This window comes from Opisthocomus hoazin, chromosome 1 (genome assembly GCF_030867145.1).
Source record: "Opisthocomus hoazin isolate bOpiHoa1 chromosome 1, bOpiHoa1.hap1, whole genome shotgun sequence".
In the NCBI taxonomy this organism is placed as follows: Eukaryota; Metazoa; Chordata; class Aves; order Opisthocomiformes; family Opisthocomidae; genus Opisthocomus; species Opisthocomus hoazin.
In genome coordinates this window covers 104,414,349-104,435,526 of record NC_134414.1, presented here as the reverse complement: position 1 = coordinate 104,435,526, position 21,178 = coordinate 104,414,349, and the positions used below count along the sequence as shown (strand labels likewise).

The 21,178-nt window shown below is 43.3% G+C and overlaps 1 protein-coding gene across 1 annotated transcript in view; it reads left to right on the top strand.

Moving 5' to 3' along the window:
• BACE2 (beta-secretase 2) overlaps window positions 1-21,178 on the top strand; it is a 50,451-nt gene that overhangs the window by 3,641 nt on the left and 25,632 nt on the right. The window contains exon 2 of the mRNA XM_075431715.1: window positions 18,738-18,826. Coding sequence (XP_075287830.1) covers window positions 18,738-18,826 — 89 coding nt within the window. The remainder of the gene's footprint in view (window positions 1-18,737; window positions 18,827-21,178) is intronic.

Sequence of the window (21,178 nt, the reverse complement as noted above, 5' to 3'; positions counted from 1 at the left end):
TATTTCTTTAAATAATCTGATGGAATTTCTTCGCTCTGTCTTTCATTATTTTGCTTGCCCTGAGATGATAAGTACTGTGAGGAACTAAATCAAAGATTATTTGGGGTTTGTTGCTATCTTCACTGCAGTTCTCTTCATATTAATTTTGTTTCTCCTACAAGCTTTTGACCAATAGAATAGTCAAACTCTTAAAAGCACCCCACGTTCTTCACAGCTTTCTTGAAGTCCATCTGGACTGCCTTAAATGTTTGCAAAGAAAGTGCTGTTGCCTCATCTTGCCTTTTGTGCTCGTCCTCATTGTATGAGGTAGCGGTAGTCCTGCCTGTCCCACTGCGTTTCCAAATTGTGTTTTTATTGAGACCAGGTAAATGTTATTCCTGTAGCTTCACTGAGAAAAGAGGCCGGGCATGTGACTCCCGAGAGCTGAGAGTCGCGTAGCTGTGGTCTGGTTAGCCGGTATTGAAGCCACGATGAGATCTGATTTGTGCTTTGCATGCCACGGCTCGTTTTTGAAATTTTAGTGTCAATTTTTCATTCTACACATGAAGAGATTTTGTCTATTGTTTTTCTTAGTGGCAGTTTGTTCCATGCGGGGGTGAGCAAAAACCTGTCTTGTAAACTTGCGCTGAAGTTTTAAGGTCAGTGTGAATGTTGGCTCTGACGGCCTTCACTGCGAAACACAAACTCCTATTTCCATGTAACTGACGGGGGGGTTATCTTTCCTTCAGTTTCTTCCAGCTAATAAAGAAGGATAAAGAAGGATATGTACTAAACACCTCAAGTGTGTCATGGACTCTTATAATTTATAGCTTGGTGTTTTGAATGTGCTGAACACACACATTAGCGAGTCCTGAACATGCAACAATTCCTCCTTACTTGTTGATAGCTCTTATTTCCTGAGTGTTGGAAGAAATGGAGATTGTGAGCAAAGATTTAACTGCTCATGTAATTTCAGTGCTTCACTGGTCTTGCTATGCCAGGTGATAAGGGCCTAATTTCTGGAGCTGTTCTGTTCTCTAAGAAGCTAAGCTCTGCGTTCTTAATTTTGCTGAATGGGGTTTTACCATCTTTCTAGATACAAGAAGCTTTGCAAATGTGATCCTTCCAGGTTCAAATACGAGAAGGCAAGCTCCAACTCAGGTCTCTCTCTCTTTTTTTTTTTTTTTTAATAATCACATGGGTCTTTTTATTTTTGCAGTCTTTAGGAAAGCTGAAAAAAGGAAGGGTTGAGGAGCAAAGACGAGTGCTATGGTGTATTGGAGTATTTTGAGGTGGCAGTGTCAAAATCCCTCCAGATTCCTGTGATAGAAATACTATTGAAATGCAAAATATTTCTGTTGTTAAATGATGATTGGGTGGATTTTTGTGGTTGTTGTTGGATGCCTGCAAAATAAAAAGGACAAGGACCTGAAAGTCATAAGACAGGGCTAATATAGTGATGTGCTGTGGTGCGGTGGGGTGTAATGTATTTTTAACCAAAGACAAAGCAAACAAACTTACCAGGGTTGACGGAAAGGTCCCTGCCTTTACAAATTAGCATTCCTTCCATACAAATTTAGCCTTTGCAAAGGGGACTGCATGGAGGTAGTGGAGCCTGTATTGTAAAAATAAGCCAAGACGTGAGTATTAATTACAATGCAGTTGTGCTGAGTAGAGTGTAGCGCAGTCTGTGTTTTGTAGCAAAGCCTTGTCCTGCTGTGTTTGTAAGTGGGCTGCAATGGCCTGCGATGTCTATGCGCAGAGTGATACTGAATGGAAGATGCTCATCATGGTTGTTCCTCAGAATGTGCTCCTCTCCCGGAGTCAGTTGGATTAGAGCCTCACTAACTGCTCCTTTAAAGGTGCTTTGTCTGCTTCAGAGAAAAGGTGGAAGCCTTATTATCCAGGGTCAGGGATTGTAGCAATCGTGCATTCAGAACCTGGTGGGTCAGGGCAGAAGATCTCTTGTGAGGAACAGGGGTGGTGGCAGTAGGTGTCAGGTTCACACTTTTTACTGCTCCTTGAATTTCATTGCCTATCAATGCCAAGGCATCAGTTAAATTTGGAAAAAGGAAAGTAGAGGGTGAGCAAACAACTTTTGCCTGTTATTAAGGAGTAAATTAGTTGGGATTTGGAGTAGAAATGAGATTAAAACAAACCAGTTGACAAAAGAAGGCCCATGTGGAATTCCTGTATGTTTGGATGTTTGGGATTGTTAAGAAACTAATCTTTTTTTTTCTTGGGTTTGGGTCATCCTGTCCCCCAACTGAGGGGCTGTGAGCTCTAGGGATAGTGTCTGGCAAGACAGATTTAAAACTACTACACCCTGCAGGGGTCTTTATTTTTATGAGGGGTACTTATGACTTTGAGTCTGTGAGAACATGTCAGCTATTACATTGCCTCCACATGTTATTATCTTTGAAAATTTCTCACTTACTGTAGGTGAAGTGAGCCTGACCTGAATGTTATCTGGTCATTGTCAAGTACAGCTATGTTTGAAAGAGGAAGCTGGCACAACGGCATATCCTGGCACGTGTGCATGTCCGGTATGAATCAGACGTACCTCTCTCCCTTTTCTTACTGGCTGTAAAAATACAGATTTAATCATAATTCGTGTAAGTAAGTGAAGGAACTTGTTGCTCCTATTTCTGCTGTGATTAGGACTTGAAATCAGATCTTCAGAGCGAAGCTGCCCCAGAAGACAGCAGTGGTTTTTCCTGCCGTTGGTGGGACTCTTATACATCTCGTTGCTTTTCAGCCTGGTCTTGCTATGTAGATCAGAGCTTGTGAACCAAATGCAGTGCATGTTCTACAGATACCAGCCTGCTGTTAAGATCAGAAGTTTTACACTTTAATTTGCATCTGTTAGTTCAGTGTCCTTCAAAGCGCTTGAAATAGCCCAGGACTAAAACACATTTTATTTGCAATTTTTTGCAAATGCACTCCCTTAATTTTGGAATAACAAGTTAGTTGACTATCTGTCTCTCTGTCTCTGCATATGCCTACGTCACAGCCACCCGTGCGATTGGACTGTGGTGTTAAAGAGCTGAGCTAGTAGAAACCAGTTAGCTCGGGTTGGTAACAGTCTAGTTGTTACAATGGGGGCCTCCACACACGAGCAATCTACTGTGCATTTCCAGGTGGCTCTGCAACATGCAGCAAGCTCCATTACTGCTGGCAGCAACCAAGATAGGTCAAGCACATCTACATCAACCATGTGTTTAGGTTTTGCTATGGCAGCAGCTGTGTGCTCTGTGCAGCGAAGGCTGCGGCAGTCCAGGACCGCCAGAGAGCCTCACCAAGGAGCTTGGTCAACTTCTGCCCCTTGGGATGAAAAGTTGGCCGCTGAACCTTCTACGGCCCATGCACCCAGCCCTTTCGGCAGGCTTCCCCCAGGCATGGGGGTCCGATGGGCCTTCGGCCACGCTCGTCCGAGAGCAGTCATGTCGCAAAGTCAGGTCTCGTGCCTTCAGAAAGCCCTGGGCCAGAGTCAACATCTGCTCCTTCTTTTGCCAAAGGTTGATAAAATAATACCTTTTTTCCCCTTCTTCTCTCTCCTCCCTCAGAGTTCTTCCGTTGTTCTTCCTTTTGCCTGTCTCTCCTTCTTCTGCTCTCACTGCCTTTTTATGTCTAAGAATATTTTACATGGAGGACAGCGGGGGACAGATGTTCTACACCTTTGTTTCATTTTTTTTTAAGAGTCCTCTTCAAGTAGATGAAACCTGTGGGGTATGGTAGAGAGGGAATTTGAAGAAAATAAGCTAGATGGGGAAAAAAAATCTTATTCAAGTGAAAATTACAATTCGCTGAATACAATTAATGTGTCATAATTAAAGGCTCTTTTGAAGGGAATCTGTTAAGACAGTAATTGCACTCTACAATCCTTTTTCTCCCTCACCACTGCTTACTAATAATTTGAAATTGTGCAAAAGAAATTACTTGTAGATTTTGTCCTCTTTGCTCAGCTTGTGAGTACTAAAATTAGTGATTTTATTTAGCTTTATGGTTGGTTTATTTTTGTACATACTTACTAGCAAGAACTGCTGTTAAGCTAGACTGTATGTGTTTAAGGAAAATGCTTGTCTCAAAGTCATTGCTAGTCCCATGTTATTTTAAAAGAGGAAAGATATTAACACTGCAGTAACACTCGGTAAGCTTCTCCTTCTTAAAAACACAAATGAATCCATTCCTAGGGACCTAAAACTGCTTGATAGCACTACTTTTTCCCATTAGATTTTTTTTTTAAAGGAAAAAAAGACAACTCAAGACTTGAGAGTAACCCCTGAACTTGAGGGAGGGACCTTAAGCCTTCTTTGCATTAAAGGCCAGCTCCTGGCATTTGACAGAGAACACATAACAGGCTCATTTTGGCAGCCGTCTCTCAGATAATTCCTTGATACTTGTTTGTGGATCTGCCTGCGAGAGCGGCCCATAGATGAGGGCCTTGGTTCCCCCCTCAGTGCCACTGCTTGTGCTCAGGCTCACGTCAAGGCCAAATACGAGAATTTTCTCACCCACCCAGGCTTGCTGTGTTTCTCACTTTGCTACCATGGGAAGCTTCATACCAGAGAAGATCAGCCATTTGGGGCTTCTACAGAAACAAAAGGCTTGCCTGCTAAGCCATCGTATGGAAGGTTCAGTGCTGTGCGTCCGTCCTTGAAAATTTTGCTGTGGTATTAGGAAAGAAAAAAATACGTGAGGTTAGCAGAAGGTAAATTTTGAAGATTGCCTTTGGCAGCAATAGTTTTGGCATAGAAAATAATATACTAGGGTGTCTGTTTCAATGGCAGGCTTCGGATATATTTTCAAAATTGCAACTTTGCGGAATCTTGAGGAAGGTTTTTTTCTCTAATTCTTTTCTACCTAATTGGAAATTTTACTTCCGAAATTCCACTATGATACTTGTTGATACAGAAACCTTGACTGTCGGTGTTTGCGGCGTAAGAAATTAACAGTTGTGTTGTCTTTTCAAGACAGAGCATGCTACACCAATTTGCAAGGTCTTCAGGGCAATATTACCATGCTGCTGAAGCGTGGTATGAAAAGACCTATGCTTTCATTCACTGTGCTGCCTAGTAAATCTCTGCTACGGGTAAGAGTGAAATGTAAGGCGTGCCAGAAAATGATTCATCAGTCCTACTGATACTTTTCTGTGACTAAAGAGATTTTTATTTAGTTCATTCGTTTTTCTTCTCGGAGACGCTCAGGTTGCAAATAAGACGGAGGAGTCCAAAGGTGGTCACACTTCCCAAAAGTCTGAGAAGTGCTGTAGCAAGATAACATCTGATGCAGTCACAGTGCTTCAGTTTATCTGTCACAGAATAATCTTCTCATTACTTCACGGATGCAAAGTCCTTCAGGGAATAACACAAACATTTCGCATGATCCAAAGTGCCAGATTTTTGCATTTGGACTCCTGAGATAAATAATGTATGGGGGGAAAAAAACATTCAGAAAATTTCTCAGCAGCTGTAGTCATGAATGCTGGCATGTGTTACATGTTCCAGCTAAAGTTAACTTAAATTTGCACTCTGCTAAGCCTTTGGGTTAACCTTTTCTTGGCAAGTGACCAAATACTAGTGATAGTATCTGCATGTTTTTGTTCAGGTTTGGAAACTTTCTTCAGAGCAGGTGTGCATGACAAGGTTTGCTGTTGCTGATGGGTGAACTTCCATAATTCCACCCACCTGAGCACCATCAGCTGCAGTGTGTAGGCAGCAACGTAGCTGCACTCGCTGCCTGTCTCATAGCGTGTAAAATGTTGGAGCCCTGGGCTGCTGTAGGAGCTGAGGTACCATCATCACACGATGGGTTGTAACCCCTGGCCAGAGCAGAAGATAGCTTAGTCCTACATACCGGTTGATATTTGGAGGAATGGGTAGTGGGAAGCTGTCTCCTGTGTGATGTTGCAGTGCACAGTAGCAGACTTGGTCAACTTGAGAGCGTAAAAAAAGTCTCTTAACTTCCTGCCCTACAAACCCAACGTGGTATCTGGAAATAAAGCTGTGTTCCTGCATGCCTCTGTGTTCTCCTGTGTAATAAAGATTTTTATAGTGGAACTTGGTTAACAATTGTAATGATGTATGAGCCACAGGCAAAGCTAGTTCATTTCCCAGAGCTGCTGCCTCTACAGTATTAGCCAGGGTAAAGAGTAAAGTGTGCATGTTTGAGAAGGAGAGAGAGAAATAAATGAGTCCAATAGCAGGAGGTGGAACACTGCTGCTTTTAAAAAAAAGAATTAAAAAAAAAAATCATATCTTATTTCACTTCAGAATCAAATCTGCCTTTTAAATTGCCCTGTCAAATTTTTAACTAAAAATGTTAGAATAAATATTAATTAAAAAGATTGTTCTTATTTTTAATAGATCACACTATTGTGGCGTTACTTAACCCTTTTTTTTTTTTCTTCTTTTTTTCCCTCAGATCAATTATGGAGTGGAAAGCTGCTTTCTGTGTGTGCCTTTGCACTCCCCTGTATAATTCCAAGAAATACCCATTATGACAATCAAATTCTGCTCTTTGGTAATATCCTAAATAGGTCAGGTGGAATGGGGATCCAAAGCCTTCTGTCTGTTGTATTCCCTTTATTAATTACCAGGGAAATAAAAACACTGGTGTTGCATCACCTTGTTTGTGCTCTCAGACCTGGGGCAGCCTGTCTACATTCCTGTGGCCGCTTAAGACAGCACGGAGCAGTGGGCAGCTGCCTGACCCTATGCCTTTCCCCAGAGATGTGGCACAGCTTTTCTAGAAGGGAACACAATCAGAATAACCAAATTCAAGTCCTTATGCTTGAGATAGCTGGACTTGCTTTTTATTTTTTCTTCCTGATCTCTTCCTCCCTCCCTCCCTCCCTCGCTCCCCTTGCCTGCAGCGGCAGATCCAGTCATATCCCTTTGCTGTCCATACAGCAGCAGCCTAGCAGAGGTGCAAAAGTATGTGGTTGTGGCTGTTCCTGGGTAGAAAGGGAGGAATGGAGGTGGGAGCTGCTATGGCAGGTGGGGAAGAGGTAGTTCAAGGGAGTTAGAGGGTGGGTAAAAACAAGGACCAGTCTTTTCAGCTCCGAAACATCTGAATTTGGCAATATGAAATACTGTAGCAGCTCTTGTATGTTAAGCAAAATCTGGTGGTGTTGCAAGTCCAGTCCGGAAGAACAGGTTGTGGCATTTTTATAGCAGAGGTCATGTCTTGAAGTACAGGGAATTCATAGTTGGTTTTCCAAGGTGTGTGCTCATTTATTTACCTCTCTGTGTCCAAGAGTCTTGTCTAATCTACGAATCCCAGTGCGTGGACGTGGGATTGTTGGCAGCTTCCTGGTCTCCAGAAGCGAGAGGCTGCTTTCACAGCCATGAACTTGACTTAAGCAGCAAGGCAGGAGTTTCCATGCAATTATGCCCCTTGGCTTTCATGTTTTGGGACGGTTAATCATTTCACCGTTGCAGTGTATGGATAGAGAAAACCCAAGAAAAATGATGCTTATGCACTTCAGGTTTGTTACAGTGTTTTGGGGGGACAGCTGGAAAATACTATATAAGCATTCAGTGTCCTTCTTGAAGAAAAGCACTAAAAAAACACAAGCAAGCCCTTCCCGAATGTAGGCAGTAAGTGCAGCTAGCAGGACGCTGTAATGAGCGGCCCCCACTGTGTGGGTACCCCAGCGCCGCTGGGAACAGCCTGTTCTGGGTAGCTGGATCGACCTGATGTGTCAGGAGTGTCCTGCCTTCACCTCTCCTTCTCGCAGCTCTCCAGGCTTTGAAAAACCTTTGTAGCAAACACCCGTCTCCAGAACGAACATCTTGACACAGGAGGGGAAAAAAGCCTGAGAAGAATCATGTCCATACGAGAGCATGTTGACGGGGGGAGGAGAGGAAGAGATGAGACCTGGCGTGCAGCCTTCTCAAACCACTGATTTTTCTCACTGCTGTCCTGCAAGCTTCTTTTTCTTCCTACCTGTCTCCAAAACATAGCCTTTTTCAAAGTTAATCGTTGCCTTCAAAAGCTTCTTAAATATTGCAGGAGCAGCTTTGGCACTTAGATTCACATCTCCAGTGCAGTTCGAAATCCAGGGTTTTATTTAAATTTGAGGTTGAACTTCAGATCGTTGATGCAAGGGAGCCCTTTTAATGGAGGTAGAAGTACAGGAGCAAGACTGAACCTCTCCTGAGAGGCTTCTGCCCGCTACTGAAGGGCGAGGGTACTGAGGTGTCTTTGACAAAAGGGAGATTGGGAAAAAAAAAACAAACAGCACTTGTGAGGTTAGAGATATCTCCTAGTCTACACTAAAGAGTGTTAGGAATGGGCTTCCTAAGCTGTGTTGAAGTTTGAAACATGGCCCTTGATTAATTCTGGTATTTCCGAACTGCATGGTAAACACAGGCAGTGACTCCTGGTATAGCAGCTTGAACAGTGTGAGGAGGGTTTAAAGATTAGTCAGTTCAAGCCTTCTTGAGTTTACTTAGTATAGCTCGGCTCTGTGCGTGTGTGTAAAACTGTTTCAGTCTTACAGACACTGCAGTTGGAGCGTTGTTGCTTTAGTTTCAAAACAAACTCTTTTTTTTAACAGTGTAGGACTTCTGAAGCTAGGTAGAGAAGAACAACTAAAAATGCCCTTTTTTTTTTTCAAACAGCAGTTTCTCTGAGTCTAATGAACAATAGAGGTAAAAGAAAAGAGTGACCTGACAAAATAAATTGGAAGCTAATTTTGGAGAGCAAAAGCCTCAGAAAATTGAAATTCTGAACTGTATGCAGCTTCTAAGTGTAATTATTCACTGCATATAATACATTAACGTAGGCTTACTGATTTCATTTCTTTTAAAAATTGAAAAAAAAACCAAGCAAAAAGCCCTCCTTGGATATAATATTCTGAAAGGTAGTGGATTAGCATGATGAGTCCCTTTCTCCTCTTTTTTTTTTTCTCCTAAATAAACCCTCTGAAATTGTTTGACATAAGACGCTATTTTTTTTCAGATGTATCATGCCCTAAGTAGTACTGGTAAACAGAACAGACATAGCAGACATTTAACCTAAGACACTTGAGGTGGATGGTTTGTTGTTTTTCAGCAAGGAGGTTGTCTTTTTTTACAGAGGAAGTTTAGCTTCAGGTCAATGGAAAAAAAATGACAGTGGTTTTCTTGAGGAATGAAACGAGACAGGCTGTGGGTAAGCGCAAGGGTACAAGTGCATAGAGGCTGGCTGAGGGAGCTGTCTAGGGACTGCGAAACCCCATTTTGCTGGCTGGTGGCATGCATGCCCCTGCATTGTGAAATACAGCGGTGCAGCCCTTCGCCCACCTCCGCTGCCCTCGTGTTTACTATGGAGCTAGAAGCTGTCCCTCTTCTCAGGTCCTCCTACAGTGCCCGTAGCTCTGTGGACTAGCAGCCATCTTATGCAGCTGGCCACTGCCCCAAAGAGTTCGAAATCCTGCCGAGCAGCACCCAGCAGGTCGGCTCTGCAGTGGCCGCACTTGGTGGTTTCAAAGCCAGAATGAGGTTTAGGTTGAGAAGGTGACTGTGAAACCTGTAATGGCATTCACGAGGGGATCTCCGAGAGTCAGGCTGGTGGCAGAGATGGATTTCAGGCTTTTCTTCAGCTTCTTTTTAGCTGTTCAATCATTGAATTAATAGCTGTCTCTCCACCACCTTTGGCCACCGTGTTCTCTGGGGAGGGAGGGGTGAGCTCTGGAGGAGCTGCTCACTAATTCAGATGTGGCACAGAGCTTAGACGTCGCCTGTCTCTAAACCAGGCTGCGTGGGCACTGGGATTCCTCAAGAGTCTTGAAGTGAGACATGAGAGTTGGTCCCAGTGGCATTCAGCTTACAGTCTCCCTTGTCTCGTCAGTGCTGTACTGTAATTAGCAGAAAATTGATGGATTTAATTCTTATACTCCTACTAACAGGTGGAGACATGCTTTCACATTTAACAAGAGCTCTGTACGTACGTAAGTGCAAATAGCTGAGTCTCCGGCATTCATGCTTAAATTTCAGGGTGTGTTTGTGGGGTTTTTTTAATCTTCCATTTGTCTAGGCACTCATTAATCTTTCAGTTCAAGAACGTGTTTAGTATAAACATAGAAAATATATAGATTTTCCTCACTCAGATTTTGAACACTTGGGTGCCTTGCTGCTTCAGTTAAGAACAAGCAGTCTGCGTGGTGTTCATGCGTTACTGACTGCACTGGGAAAGGCTGATGGAGGTAGCAGTCAGCTCACCTGCAATCCCTTTTTTCTGGAAGGTGCGGCTCCCAGGGGGGCTCTGTGGTAACCATATGTCTGTTAAAAGACTATCACAGTTTTCCTCAGTCTTCTCAAACCAGTCCAAGCCTTCCAGTGGTTATTTACAGGTGAGATTTTTCCAGACTGCTGGATTATTGTTATTACCGAACTTTCTTTAACTAGTCCAGACTCCTTTAAACCCAGCGCCTAGAGCAGGGCATGACTTTAGCTGTAGCTGGTTTAGGTGAAAGAGAGGGTTGGTTCACACATGTGCTGCCTTTGTCAGCTGTAGGGCGTGATATGGGAGAGGGACTTGTATCTGGGGGAAAAAAAAAAGGAGGAAAAAAGGTTAATCTTTTCTGAAAAGGCAATGAGGCAAAATTGGTACGATTCACACAGGTCTAAGATAAGCAAGTAATAGCTCATGTTCAACAGCAAAGCATGTTCATATAGCATGAATAGAATGGATGTGTTGTATGATAAATCTAGACACAGCAGATAAATTTCAGCCTGAAAAATAAGATACCACATGGGACAGCATGTGCAGAAAGAATGCTAATGTTTAGGGAACCGAAGGCTTTCGCAGAGAGGAGAGCGCAGAAATGAAGAATAGATATTTTGTTTTGTTACCAGGATTGATTGGCTGACTATTTTTTTTTGTCTTTAAACCATAATAGCCTTCCCTTATTGTCAAAATTATAATATATATAAAGCACTTCCTGTAATATTTCTCTTCAAAATGACTGTTCATCAGTCCCAGAGTCAGATGCTCATATTTCAACTCACAATTTAGTTTACTAAGTTTATACTTCAGAACAATCAGTCAGTTTAGCATTTGTGTTTTTAATACAAATCTCAACCACAGAAGCACATGGTGCTCTTAAGCATGAACAGATTGGCTAATCCAGATAGTAATCTTCTGGCAAAGGAAGAGATTATTGCTTTTCAGAGAGAAAAATAAATTAGGTATTCCTCCCATCTAGCAGTGCAGATCATTAAAAGTTTGAGGGCAAAGACTCTTTGTCTTCTGCTGGGGCCAGTGCAGGTGTGAGAGTGTCCAGGAATAGGAGAGTGTTGTAGGTGGCTGGGAGGGAGAGTGAATGTAAAGGGAATATAGATATGGTGTCAAATCCCAGGTCCAGACACCAGCTGGGAGTGTGGTGAGGGGAATGACAGCAAATGCCAAACAGGTTCTGGTGGGCTTGATCTGCTGCAGCCCTGAAGAGCCTCCGTTTGCCTTTCATTCTGCTTTACTCCACAAACATACCACAGTTTCTGTGACTAACTTCTGCCATTGCAAACACAGGAATTATTATCTTTAGCGATACACTTGACTTCCTGGTTTGGCCAAGTTTTCGTGCTGCGATAAATCACCTTCCTCTGCGTCCCCAGTGTGACGTTGCAGTGAAATGTGGGCACCACCTGCTGAATAAATGGCATTAGGAAATCATTAATCTCCGCTCCGTTTTTCTGTCTCACACCGCCTTTCTTATCTTGGCTGCATAGTTAAAGCTTTGTTATGACTATGGGAGGATTTTTTGGAGGCAGCAGCAGATAGGTCTGTTTTCTCTGGTGAGGTGACCTCCCTCAGGGCACCACAGGACATACTTCTCCTCCCGGACTCCACGTACCATATGGGCCTGCCCCCTTCTTCCTCCTCCTCCTCACAGGTGAAGTTTGATACAGTCCAAGCTGCAGAGAGTCATCTGGCTCTCAGTGGGATGTTTCTCCATTGTCACCAGTGGCCATGCAGCTGTCAGCAAAGCAGAGTTGTTCTCTGGATTCCTCTATTTGGCACTGGTGAGGCCACACCTGGACTGCTGTGCCCAGCTCTGGGCTCCCCAGTATGAAAGAGACATGGACATACTGGAGAGAGTCCAGCGAAGGGCCATGAAGACATTTAAGGGATTAGAGCATCTCTCGTGTGTGGATAGGCTGAGAGAGCTGGGACTGCTCAGCCAGGAGAAGAGAAGGCTGCGGTGGCATCTTATCAATGCCTATAAACACCAGAAGGGAGAGTGCAAAGAGGAGAGAGCCCGGCTCTTTGCAGAGGTGTCCAGTGGCAAGACCAGAGGCACTGGGCACAAACTGAAGCACAGGAGGTTCTCTCTAAACATCAGGAAAACCACTTTTTTAGTGTGAGGGTGACCAAGCACTGGCACAGGTTGCTCACGTAAGTTGTGGAGTCTCTGTCCTTGGAGATATTCAAAAGCCTTGGAGATATTCAAAAGCTGTCTGGGTATGGTCCTGGGCAGCTGGCTCTAAGGTGGCCCTGCATGAGCAGGGGGTTGGACCAGATGACCTCCAGATGTCCCTTCCAACCTCACCCATTCTGTGAAGTGCTGGAGCAAGGAGAACTGGACTGCTCCAGCCCAGGGAGAGTCTACGAGCAATGAAAAACGGGCGAGTCCCAGCCCTGCCCCAGTGTTCAGGGGCAACGTGCCGGTCTGTTGTACAGATCAACAAACTTAGCCCTTTTTGATTTCAGTCTTACCTGTTCAGCAAAATACTTACTATTCTGCAAGCAGAATTGTGTCATTGTAGAGGCTTTTTCAGTTTATGTCTAACTTTGTAGGTTGATACATCTAGACATGCTTCCAAAGATTCCTCTAACTCATCTTTAAATTAGGTTTTATTTCTGTATCTGAAGAGGAACAAATGAAGAATCTTTATTAAAGCCTAGTCTTCTGTATTTGTTTATTAGAAAATAGGCCATAAATATTAATTCCAAGTAACACAGAAAAAAGCTTACAGTAACGCTGTGCTTAAAAAGGCACTGTATATTGTAACATTATTAATTTGTAGAAACAAATTGCTGAAGTAACCTGACTGATAGTCTGTGCCAATCATAACACGTAATAGCTGTGGGCAAACACAGCATATAGTTGCTAGTGTGTTTTCTTTTTCATGTGATGGTTGTAAGCAATTCTTGCCAGATGGGCTGATAATGTAATTAGGAATAGTTGTGTTAAATGAGGCAGTATTTAAATTGGCAACTAATTTTCCTATCTATTAACCAGCCTGAAAAAGAAGAGCTGTTACCCAAATGATTTCTAGCTGCTAATCCCTAACAAGAAATGTAGCACTTCTCTGCACCTTTTTTTTTAAACACTGTCTAGCAAATTATTTTCTGTAGGGTTTATTGTGTGTGGGACAAAATAAGAAAGAGAGGGAGCTAAGAGATGTTATGTGTTCAGGGGTTGTTAGATAGGGTGGAATTCTACTAAGCCAGTATATTTTGATGTACAGCAGCAGCTCATGAGCCACTAATGGGAGGCTTCCTATTTATAGTCCCTACATGTGGACAAAAAGACGTTTTTACTTTGTGATGGTTCACTGTGTGGCATACTCCATCAAGCAGAGTAGGACTGTAGGCCCTATTTTAAGTGTGTGCGTGGGAGAAATCATGAAAGCACAGCAGGACAGGATTTTGAACGGCGTAGGAATGTTAGTAGCGTGGAATGGTCACTCTCTTTACTGGGGATGGGAGAGAAGGGGAAAGAAAGAGGCGCTCTTGGGCCGAGTTACAATCCCAGAGAAGGCGTGATAGCTTACAGTTTTCTTCACGAACTCTCACGGAGCCAGCTTCTTTGGTCTGCTGGCTTGTGCGGTGGAACCTGTCAATTGCCTGTCATTAAGACTTTGACCGAACCCCAGAGTAAATGTGAGGCTGAATGAGATTGATTATTATATTTATGGCTCTATCTGTGCAAATCATTCCTCCCCCCTGCCTTGCTTCAGCTGAAGCAGTGATGAAGAGCCAAATACATTTTTTTTCAATCTGTTTTCTTCTGTCCAGTGGAAAATTTTATTGCTTGACCTAGAAGGAGCAGACCCATTAACTTGAAAAAAAAAACCTACAGTGGATTTTTCCATGGGCCAGTCTTTTAATGGGGATGAAGATTATTACTAGCGCAGTGTGAGTTACCCAGGGAATCACATCAAAGGCAACAGCACGACAGGGTTGCATGCAAGCCCTAGGACTCCACACCTGGAAAAGGCTGTGTATGCTAAATCATGCAGAGAGCTGCTTCAAACAAATGCATTATGCATTTGTAGCCTGTGGGATTTGTTTGGTACATTTTTCTGAAAGTTACCAAGAACTCCCGACCTCAAACTAAAACAGCAAAGAGAGACTGAACACGAAGTCTGCGTAGGGCGTAGATCAGAACAGAGGCAAGGTCTGTCCCTGATAGAGGCTGCTAGCAACCTCTACGCAACAAAAAGTGAATGATTGGTACATTTTACCACTTTTCCTTGAAAATGTGAAGGAAGTCACTTTCTGAATGCATGGTGGGATAACTGCAAACTGCTGTTCACCAGGCTGTTAAATGAGGCATAGATAATGCCTGGTGCTGGTGACATATTGACGCTACTTGCTGTAGCATATAGGGCAAGTGCCTGAACCACAGACAGATGAAGCTTCGCTGAATGAAAAAAGGTGACAGATCAATAGGCAATTTTTTTCTGATATCAAAATACAACAATATTCAGCAACTGAAAGCTTCAAAATGTTAAAGACATCGTAGTAAGTCGAGTTATTGAAGCAGGATAGTATACGGTAAGTGCTATTTGATGTTGGCGCTAAATCAAGCACTGGGAAATTTGAGGGATCCTTGAACTATTGACGCTGTGTGTGACTTCCAGTTGAAATAAGTCATTACAACTGGGTTTTTTTCAGTGTCTATACCCCTTCAGAGTAGAAAATATATAAAATGCATGGCCTAAGGGGGCTTCTGCTTTCAATGTTCCTGACTTTCAGTAAACAGTTTTGAATTTGTTTCTTTTTATAAGCACAATTTAATGGCATATAGATAGGGTGTCAGATTTCCTCTGTAAGTCTGTCATGGCAGAGGTGGATGTTACGATCTTGCTCACTCTATGGCTAGGGATCGTTATGAACCTCTTATTAATATTCACGCTATTTCCGTATAGGAAATGCATCCAGCACAATAATCTCCAGGCATGGTACTAGGTGCAGATTTTATGTCCCACAACTGTGGTAAAGGTGACCTTCAGGGGAAAAAAATGGCTTTTGTATTTGCTGTCTGCCTGCTGCTATGTAGGTCTGAAATTGAACTTGGAAGACACAATTAAAAAAAAAAACCCCAAGGCTTTCCTTCTGTGCCTCTAAAAGTGAATGGAAAGTAGACTTTCATTGTTTTTAACGCTGGGCCTGTGATCCATCAGCAGTCTTTGGGCAGTTTTTCCTCCATACCCTCCTTCAGTTGTGTCTCTCCGACCCTGGCTTTCGCAAAATCTGACTTCATCTGACACTTTCTGACGACACAGGGTGATCACTAACTAATCAGCTCTTGATGACAGGAAGTGATTCACTCAAGGTGGCTCTAATAAATCCAAAGAACCTTCTCTGCCTGTCCTGAGAGCTCTGGTTCACCTTTTGTGGGGCTTCACGAGGAGACAGCTGGAGGGGATGCTACCACCGCTCTGGCTCTGCCTCAGCAGCAGGGTCTTCTGTCCCTGTGGCAGAAAGGTAGAGGCACGGAGAGGTATGACCACTCTCCAGCTGTCACAGCCATAGCTCAGTGAATCAAGTTGAGGTGCCTCTGATTTCAGTTCTCATTAGTAAGCTGGGTGGCGAAATGCAGTGGCTGGGGAGGGAATACTAAGTGCATTTGGCTTCATCTTTTGGGAGAGGGCAGGGCTGACCTCTGGGTACAGGGCAGGATGGGCAGCCCTGGACCATAGCTCCTTTGGTTGCCACCCCGTGACTCACCAGAGCTTGCCTGAAGCTTCCCCAGCAGCACCATTAAACCGGCAGCAAGGCAGTACGGAATAAAGTAGGCTCCAGTGGTGACAACATGAAAGAGTTTCTTAACAAGATGTGAAGGCACTAAAGAAAATTCAGACCCAAAGGGTAACCAGGAGAGAAAGAGAACTCAGTAAGTTATACCCACCCCAAAATGAGCTGCTAATCACTGGCACTATTGTGAGGACTACAATAAATCAGTGTCTGCCCTGGCCGCCTGCATCTCATTACGCACAAACATGCGGATAGAGAATGTCAGCCTCAATAGCGATCTGTCATGTGAATGCTGCTGTGTCCGAGTGGGCTGGCACTTGCATGGTTAGCCGGCTTTGTATTTTCTTTTTTTTTTTTTTTTTTGGTGGGGGATATCTGTTTTCTTTTGGAAATGTTGATTTGCTCTGTACTGTGGGTAGTAAATTTGCCCTTTTCTTCAGTGATTTGTGAATTCTGTGATGATAGCATTGTATTTAAGATGCGGGGGTAAAATATCTTTCATATATGTCATATTTAGTGATTGGGGGTTTGTTTGGGGTTGTTTTTATCTTTTTTTTTTTTCCCAAAGTCCTCCTCTGTGTATGGTGTCATGCAGATTACTGAAGCTAGGGCAACACCTACATGTATTTATGCAGCTGATGTACAGTGCCTATTGCTCAAGCATCACAGGCTGTCTTGGCGAGGCTAATTAATTTGAGCCCTGCAGCACCCCTTTGAGGCAACTTTTGTTGGTCCTGATAGATGCACACATTGTACCTGCTCTTTGTTATTTATTTTTAATACAGTTTCTATCCCGGAGAGGAGGAAAAACTGAATAGTTCTTACTTTGTTAGGTAGTTGACAAAATGTTAGGCTTTTGATATTGTTGAAACAAAGTGTGTAGCAAACTTTGGATTTTATTGCAAGCCACCCCTCAGATGTTTTTATTGTGTTTTAAAGCCTCAGCTTCTGAAGCCAGGTGAACTCGCAGACCTCCCTTTGTTTTAGATGTCTCTGTCTAACTCATGTGGTTGCAAAGTAAATTTTAATGTATTGTCTCCGATTAATCTAAAATCTGGGATGCAGTGAGGCACTTGACTAAGGTTGTGGGTTTGTTTCTTTTTAATCTTAACATTTTTTCATGATTAGGACTGGGAATACCAATGACAGAGTGTGTGTATAGTTCAGAAGAGCGTCCCACGGATTACTAGTTGGTTTTGTGTCCATGTTTTAATTTCAGACCTCCTCAGTCCTATGCTATATTAACCAGGTAAAACAAGGGTAGCCATCTCCTCCCTCCCCCTCAATGTGCAAACCAAAGATGTTTTTGAACATTAACCCATACTTCTTTTGTCTATGCTCGGTCTTAAACTTGTTAAAGACAGATTCGGCATATCTTCTCCAAATGCTTTATCCTCCTTTGTCTTTAGTCTCCTTTCTGAGCTCTGCCCTGTTTCTCCACTTGCTCTGTCAACACTAAACGCATTTCCCCTATGGTTCGCTCTTACCCTTCCCATGTCCAATTTCAGTGCTAGATCCCTAGCTATCTCATGTTTTAAGGAGTGATGACGACTACCAAAGTGGCTGGTTCAAGCTGGCTTTAAACCACAGGCAACCCAGTCCTGATTTCTCATGCCCTCCTACAGGAAAATTCTTAATTCCTTAGTATTTTTCTGGGGAGCAGGTGTCCCTTACTGCGTAGGGCATAATTTCGCAGTCATTTTAAGCCAATCCAAATCCACACTGTTACCAAAGAAGGCAATCTCTCTTTTCTAGTATCTGCTCCTACCATCTCTTTTCAGGTCTATCTGACATGGCAGATTGCTGATTTTTTTTTTTTGGTAACTGTAGGTGAGGAACCTGATCTGATTTGCATCACAGCTGCATAGGTACTACTGCTTATGCCAAGAAGACATGGGGAGCCTCCAGCCAAGAGCAGAGCAGAAGTGTGACCACTGCTTTTGGTAGCAGTACAGTCTGTGACTGACTTAAATTGTCATTTAATGACACTTTGTTTAATGTAGTTTCAGCGTCTCACTTAAAGAGGTGATCATGCATCCCACTGCTCGCTCCCGTGCTGTTACCTTCTGCTTTGTGCTAGCACAAGCCGTCACGTAGTTGTGGTGAACCAGCCTGCTAACGTGAGCCAAATGGGGAAAGGAGGCCTCTCGTTTTGTCCCTGTGGTTTTGTAAGGCAATTTTTGGCCTAAATCGTCCTCCCAATTAACTGGACAAGTGGCCCGCTCTTAGGCCACCTTTCAATCCATGCTTTTCACAGTGTTTATAAATCTGCCATCCTCCTATTTAAAGGCAGTGAAGGCTGTGGTAGCTTGTTGCTGCTCGGGATGAGCTGGGCAATGTTCCTGTTCTCTCCAAGCCACGAGGCAGCTTGGTGCTTTTGCTTATTTCGGATCAGTCTTGCACTCAGTCCCTACTTAGAAACCTCATAAGCTCTGAGGCAAACAGTGCTTTAAACTGTGTGCAATTCAGCCTGAGTCGTGGGCAAGCCAGGTTGCCGAGCCACATGAGTTGGGCCAAAAAAGAAATTTGAGGTGGTCGTGAATTCATGCGCTGGGCGAATATGAGCTTGTTGGGTTTTCCCCCTTCCAGGAACGTGACTATTTTAAAGCGTTCCAGGCGCTGCAGCAGCATATCTTTCCCAAAACGGACACTTTGTATTTATTTTTCAGGGCAACTTTCAACATAATTTTAAAACTGAAGATACTTTTGACAAAAACTTTAATGATTTTTTTGTTTGTTTAGTTGGATATGAAAACCACCTCTCCTCTCTTCTGTTTCGGCAGTTAAATATTCTGGTTGACACTGGGAGCAGTAATTTTGCTGTAGCAGGTGTGCCGGGTCCTGATGTCACCTCCTACTTCAATACCGAGCTGTAAGTACCTGTTCTGCACGCCGTGACGGGTTAGGGTGTCTTTTAGATTCTGACTCCTCCACACGAAAGAGGTTGGTAAGGTAGTTCGTGGGGCTTCTGTGACACCCCATGAGAGTGGGATGTTTGTTGCCTGAACGGGCAGATTGGCCTTGCCCAATGCGAAGTCCGGCCCGACACCATGAACCATTTCACTAATGGCAGCGCATCTCAGCTCTGAACGCGGTGCTGATTAGAGCTGGAGAAAAGGGAAGAAGATTACAGGGTAAAAATTGTTTGCAAAATCACACCAATTTCAGCCAATTTCTTATCCAAATAGTCTTGGAAGGCATTGAAAGTTTAAATACACTTTCACTTTGTTTAAACACAAAAATTAAAATCCAATAATTGTATCTGTCACTTGACATTTCATCCAAACCCAAAATTGGTTAGTCATAAACTAATTTGTTGTTTAGTTTGGCCAAGGGCCTCAATCAGTTAGCGATCTGGACAGACCCCGCGGAATCTGTTTGTTTATAAGATACGACCTGGTGATTTTGGTGCTTATTTTGCACTAAATTAGCTGTGTTTAGCATGAACTGAAATTAGTCACAGCCAAGCACAGCTTTGTCTGCCTGAATCATTCTGTCTCCTTTCTTCCTTCCTTTCTGCCCTCCTCTAGTTTCAATTATTTCAGGTAAACTTCTCCAAAACACAGTGTCTATCTTTAGCTGAGGCATGTGGATAAAAATGCATAGAGGAGTGGGAGGCTGGAGAGTTATCAACATTCTCATTAAATCTTGATATATTGTAACATGGGGTTTTGCACTTTTTTTCCAATAAGATACACTGGTAATGGAGGGAAAGCTGCTTACTAGAATAGCCTTACCTCCTTTCACATATTCAGATGTTAATGGAGAGATTTCACATCTCACTCTGATATGATACGGATCTGGAAATCCAGAATTTGCACTTGAAAGCCATTTCTGCGCTACTGGAGAGATTTATGTGCCAGCTATCCCCTTCCATAGGTAGTGGCTAGAGGAAACTTAATTGCAAGGAATTAAAAGCACAAGCATTCCTTCTCCCTTTTCTCTTAAGTGATGTTATTTTCTCTGGAAGGGCAAGGCCTTTCTCGTAAGAATCATGAAGCATTAGAAAGTGCAACGATGGCAGAGGTTGTGTGTTGAGAAAGGTTGTGATATCACTGGAAGGTTACAGTCTCTTATCAGTGTTGTCAGTGTACACTGTGTTTTAAGAACTCTATATCAAAGTTAGTAATGAAACCTTGAAATTTAGGCCCTGAAGAGTTAAGGGTGCTTTGTGAAATGATTCACACTCAAGTCATTATAGTCCAGAGCAATTGCAAGAGCAATTTCTGGTTTGGGTTGGATTGATGAAATACTGCAATATGCCTAGAATAAAGTGCAACCGTTAGCATGCTTGAACCTGGCTATACCATGCTTCTTCCATTTTAAATACTTTTAATAAACTTAGATAAATGTCATCTTGGAGGGATTCTGACCCCACGGAAATCAGTTAGATGTTTCAGAAATGCTGTTTGCAAGGAACCACTGTAGGTCACCTTGTACATACCCCAAATGAGGCAGGGCTGTCAGATCAGGTCAGCCATGGCTGAATCCAGCCAAGTCCTGTAAACCTTTAACGGTGGAGAATCCGTGCTCTCTCTGGGCAGTGTGTTTCAGTGCTGTGCCACACTCTCCTGTGGAGCAAATATTTCTTAATGTCCGACCTAAACCTCACAAAATGTAACTCGTGGGTGTTCCCCCTGGTGTTATTGTCTGGCACTGCAGAGAAAGGTTTGGCTATGTCATCACTGCAACTGTCTTTCAAGTTGTTGTAAGCTGCTGTGACATATCCGCTTCACCTCTTGTTTGCAAAGCCAAAGTCCAGCTCCTCTCAACCTCTCATCGCAGTTCCTGTGTTCATGGACCCTGATTTATCTGGTAGCCCTCTGCCAGTGCCTCTTCTCTTTCTCCAGATCCCTGTTGGACTGGGTTCCCACAGCTGGCCGCAGTCTATTCCAGGTGTGGTCTCACCCGTGCTGACCCGAGGGGGAGAGCGACTTCCTTGGATATGTTGTCCATGGCCCTCCAAATGTGACCTGGTGTAAAGTTTGCTGTATGCACAGGGCAAGTATGCTGTTGGCTCTTACTCAGCCAGGTATCTACCATCACCCCAAGTCCTTCTGAGTCATTTTCAGTTGCTTCCCAGTGTGTCCAGATGCATGGAGTTGTTTCATCTCAGCTACAAAACTTTGTGCTTCTCCTTGTTGAAAGCCATGAGGTTTCTGTTGGCTCAGTCTTCCCATTTTTCAAGGTTCCTTTGGATTCAAGGTCTGACATTCAGCATGTC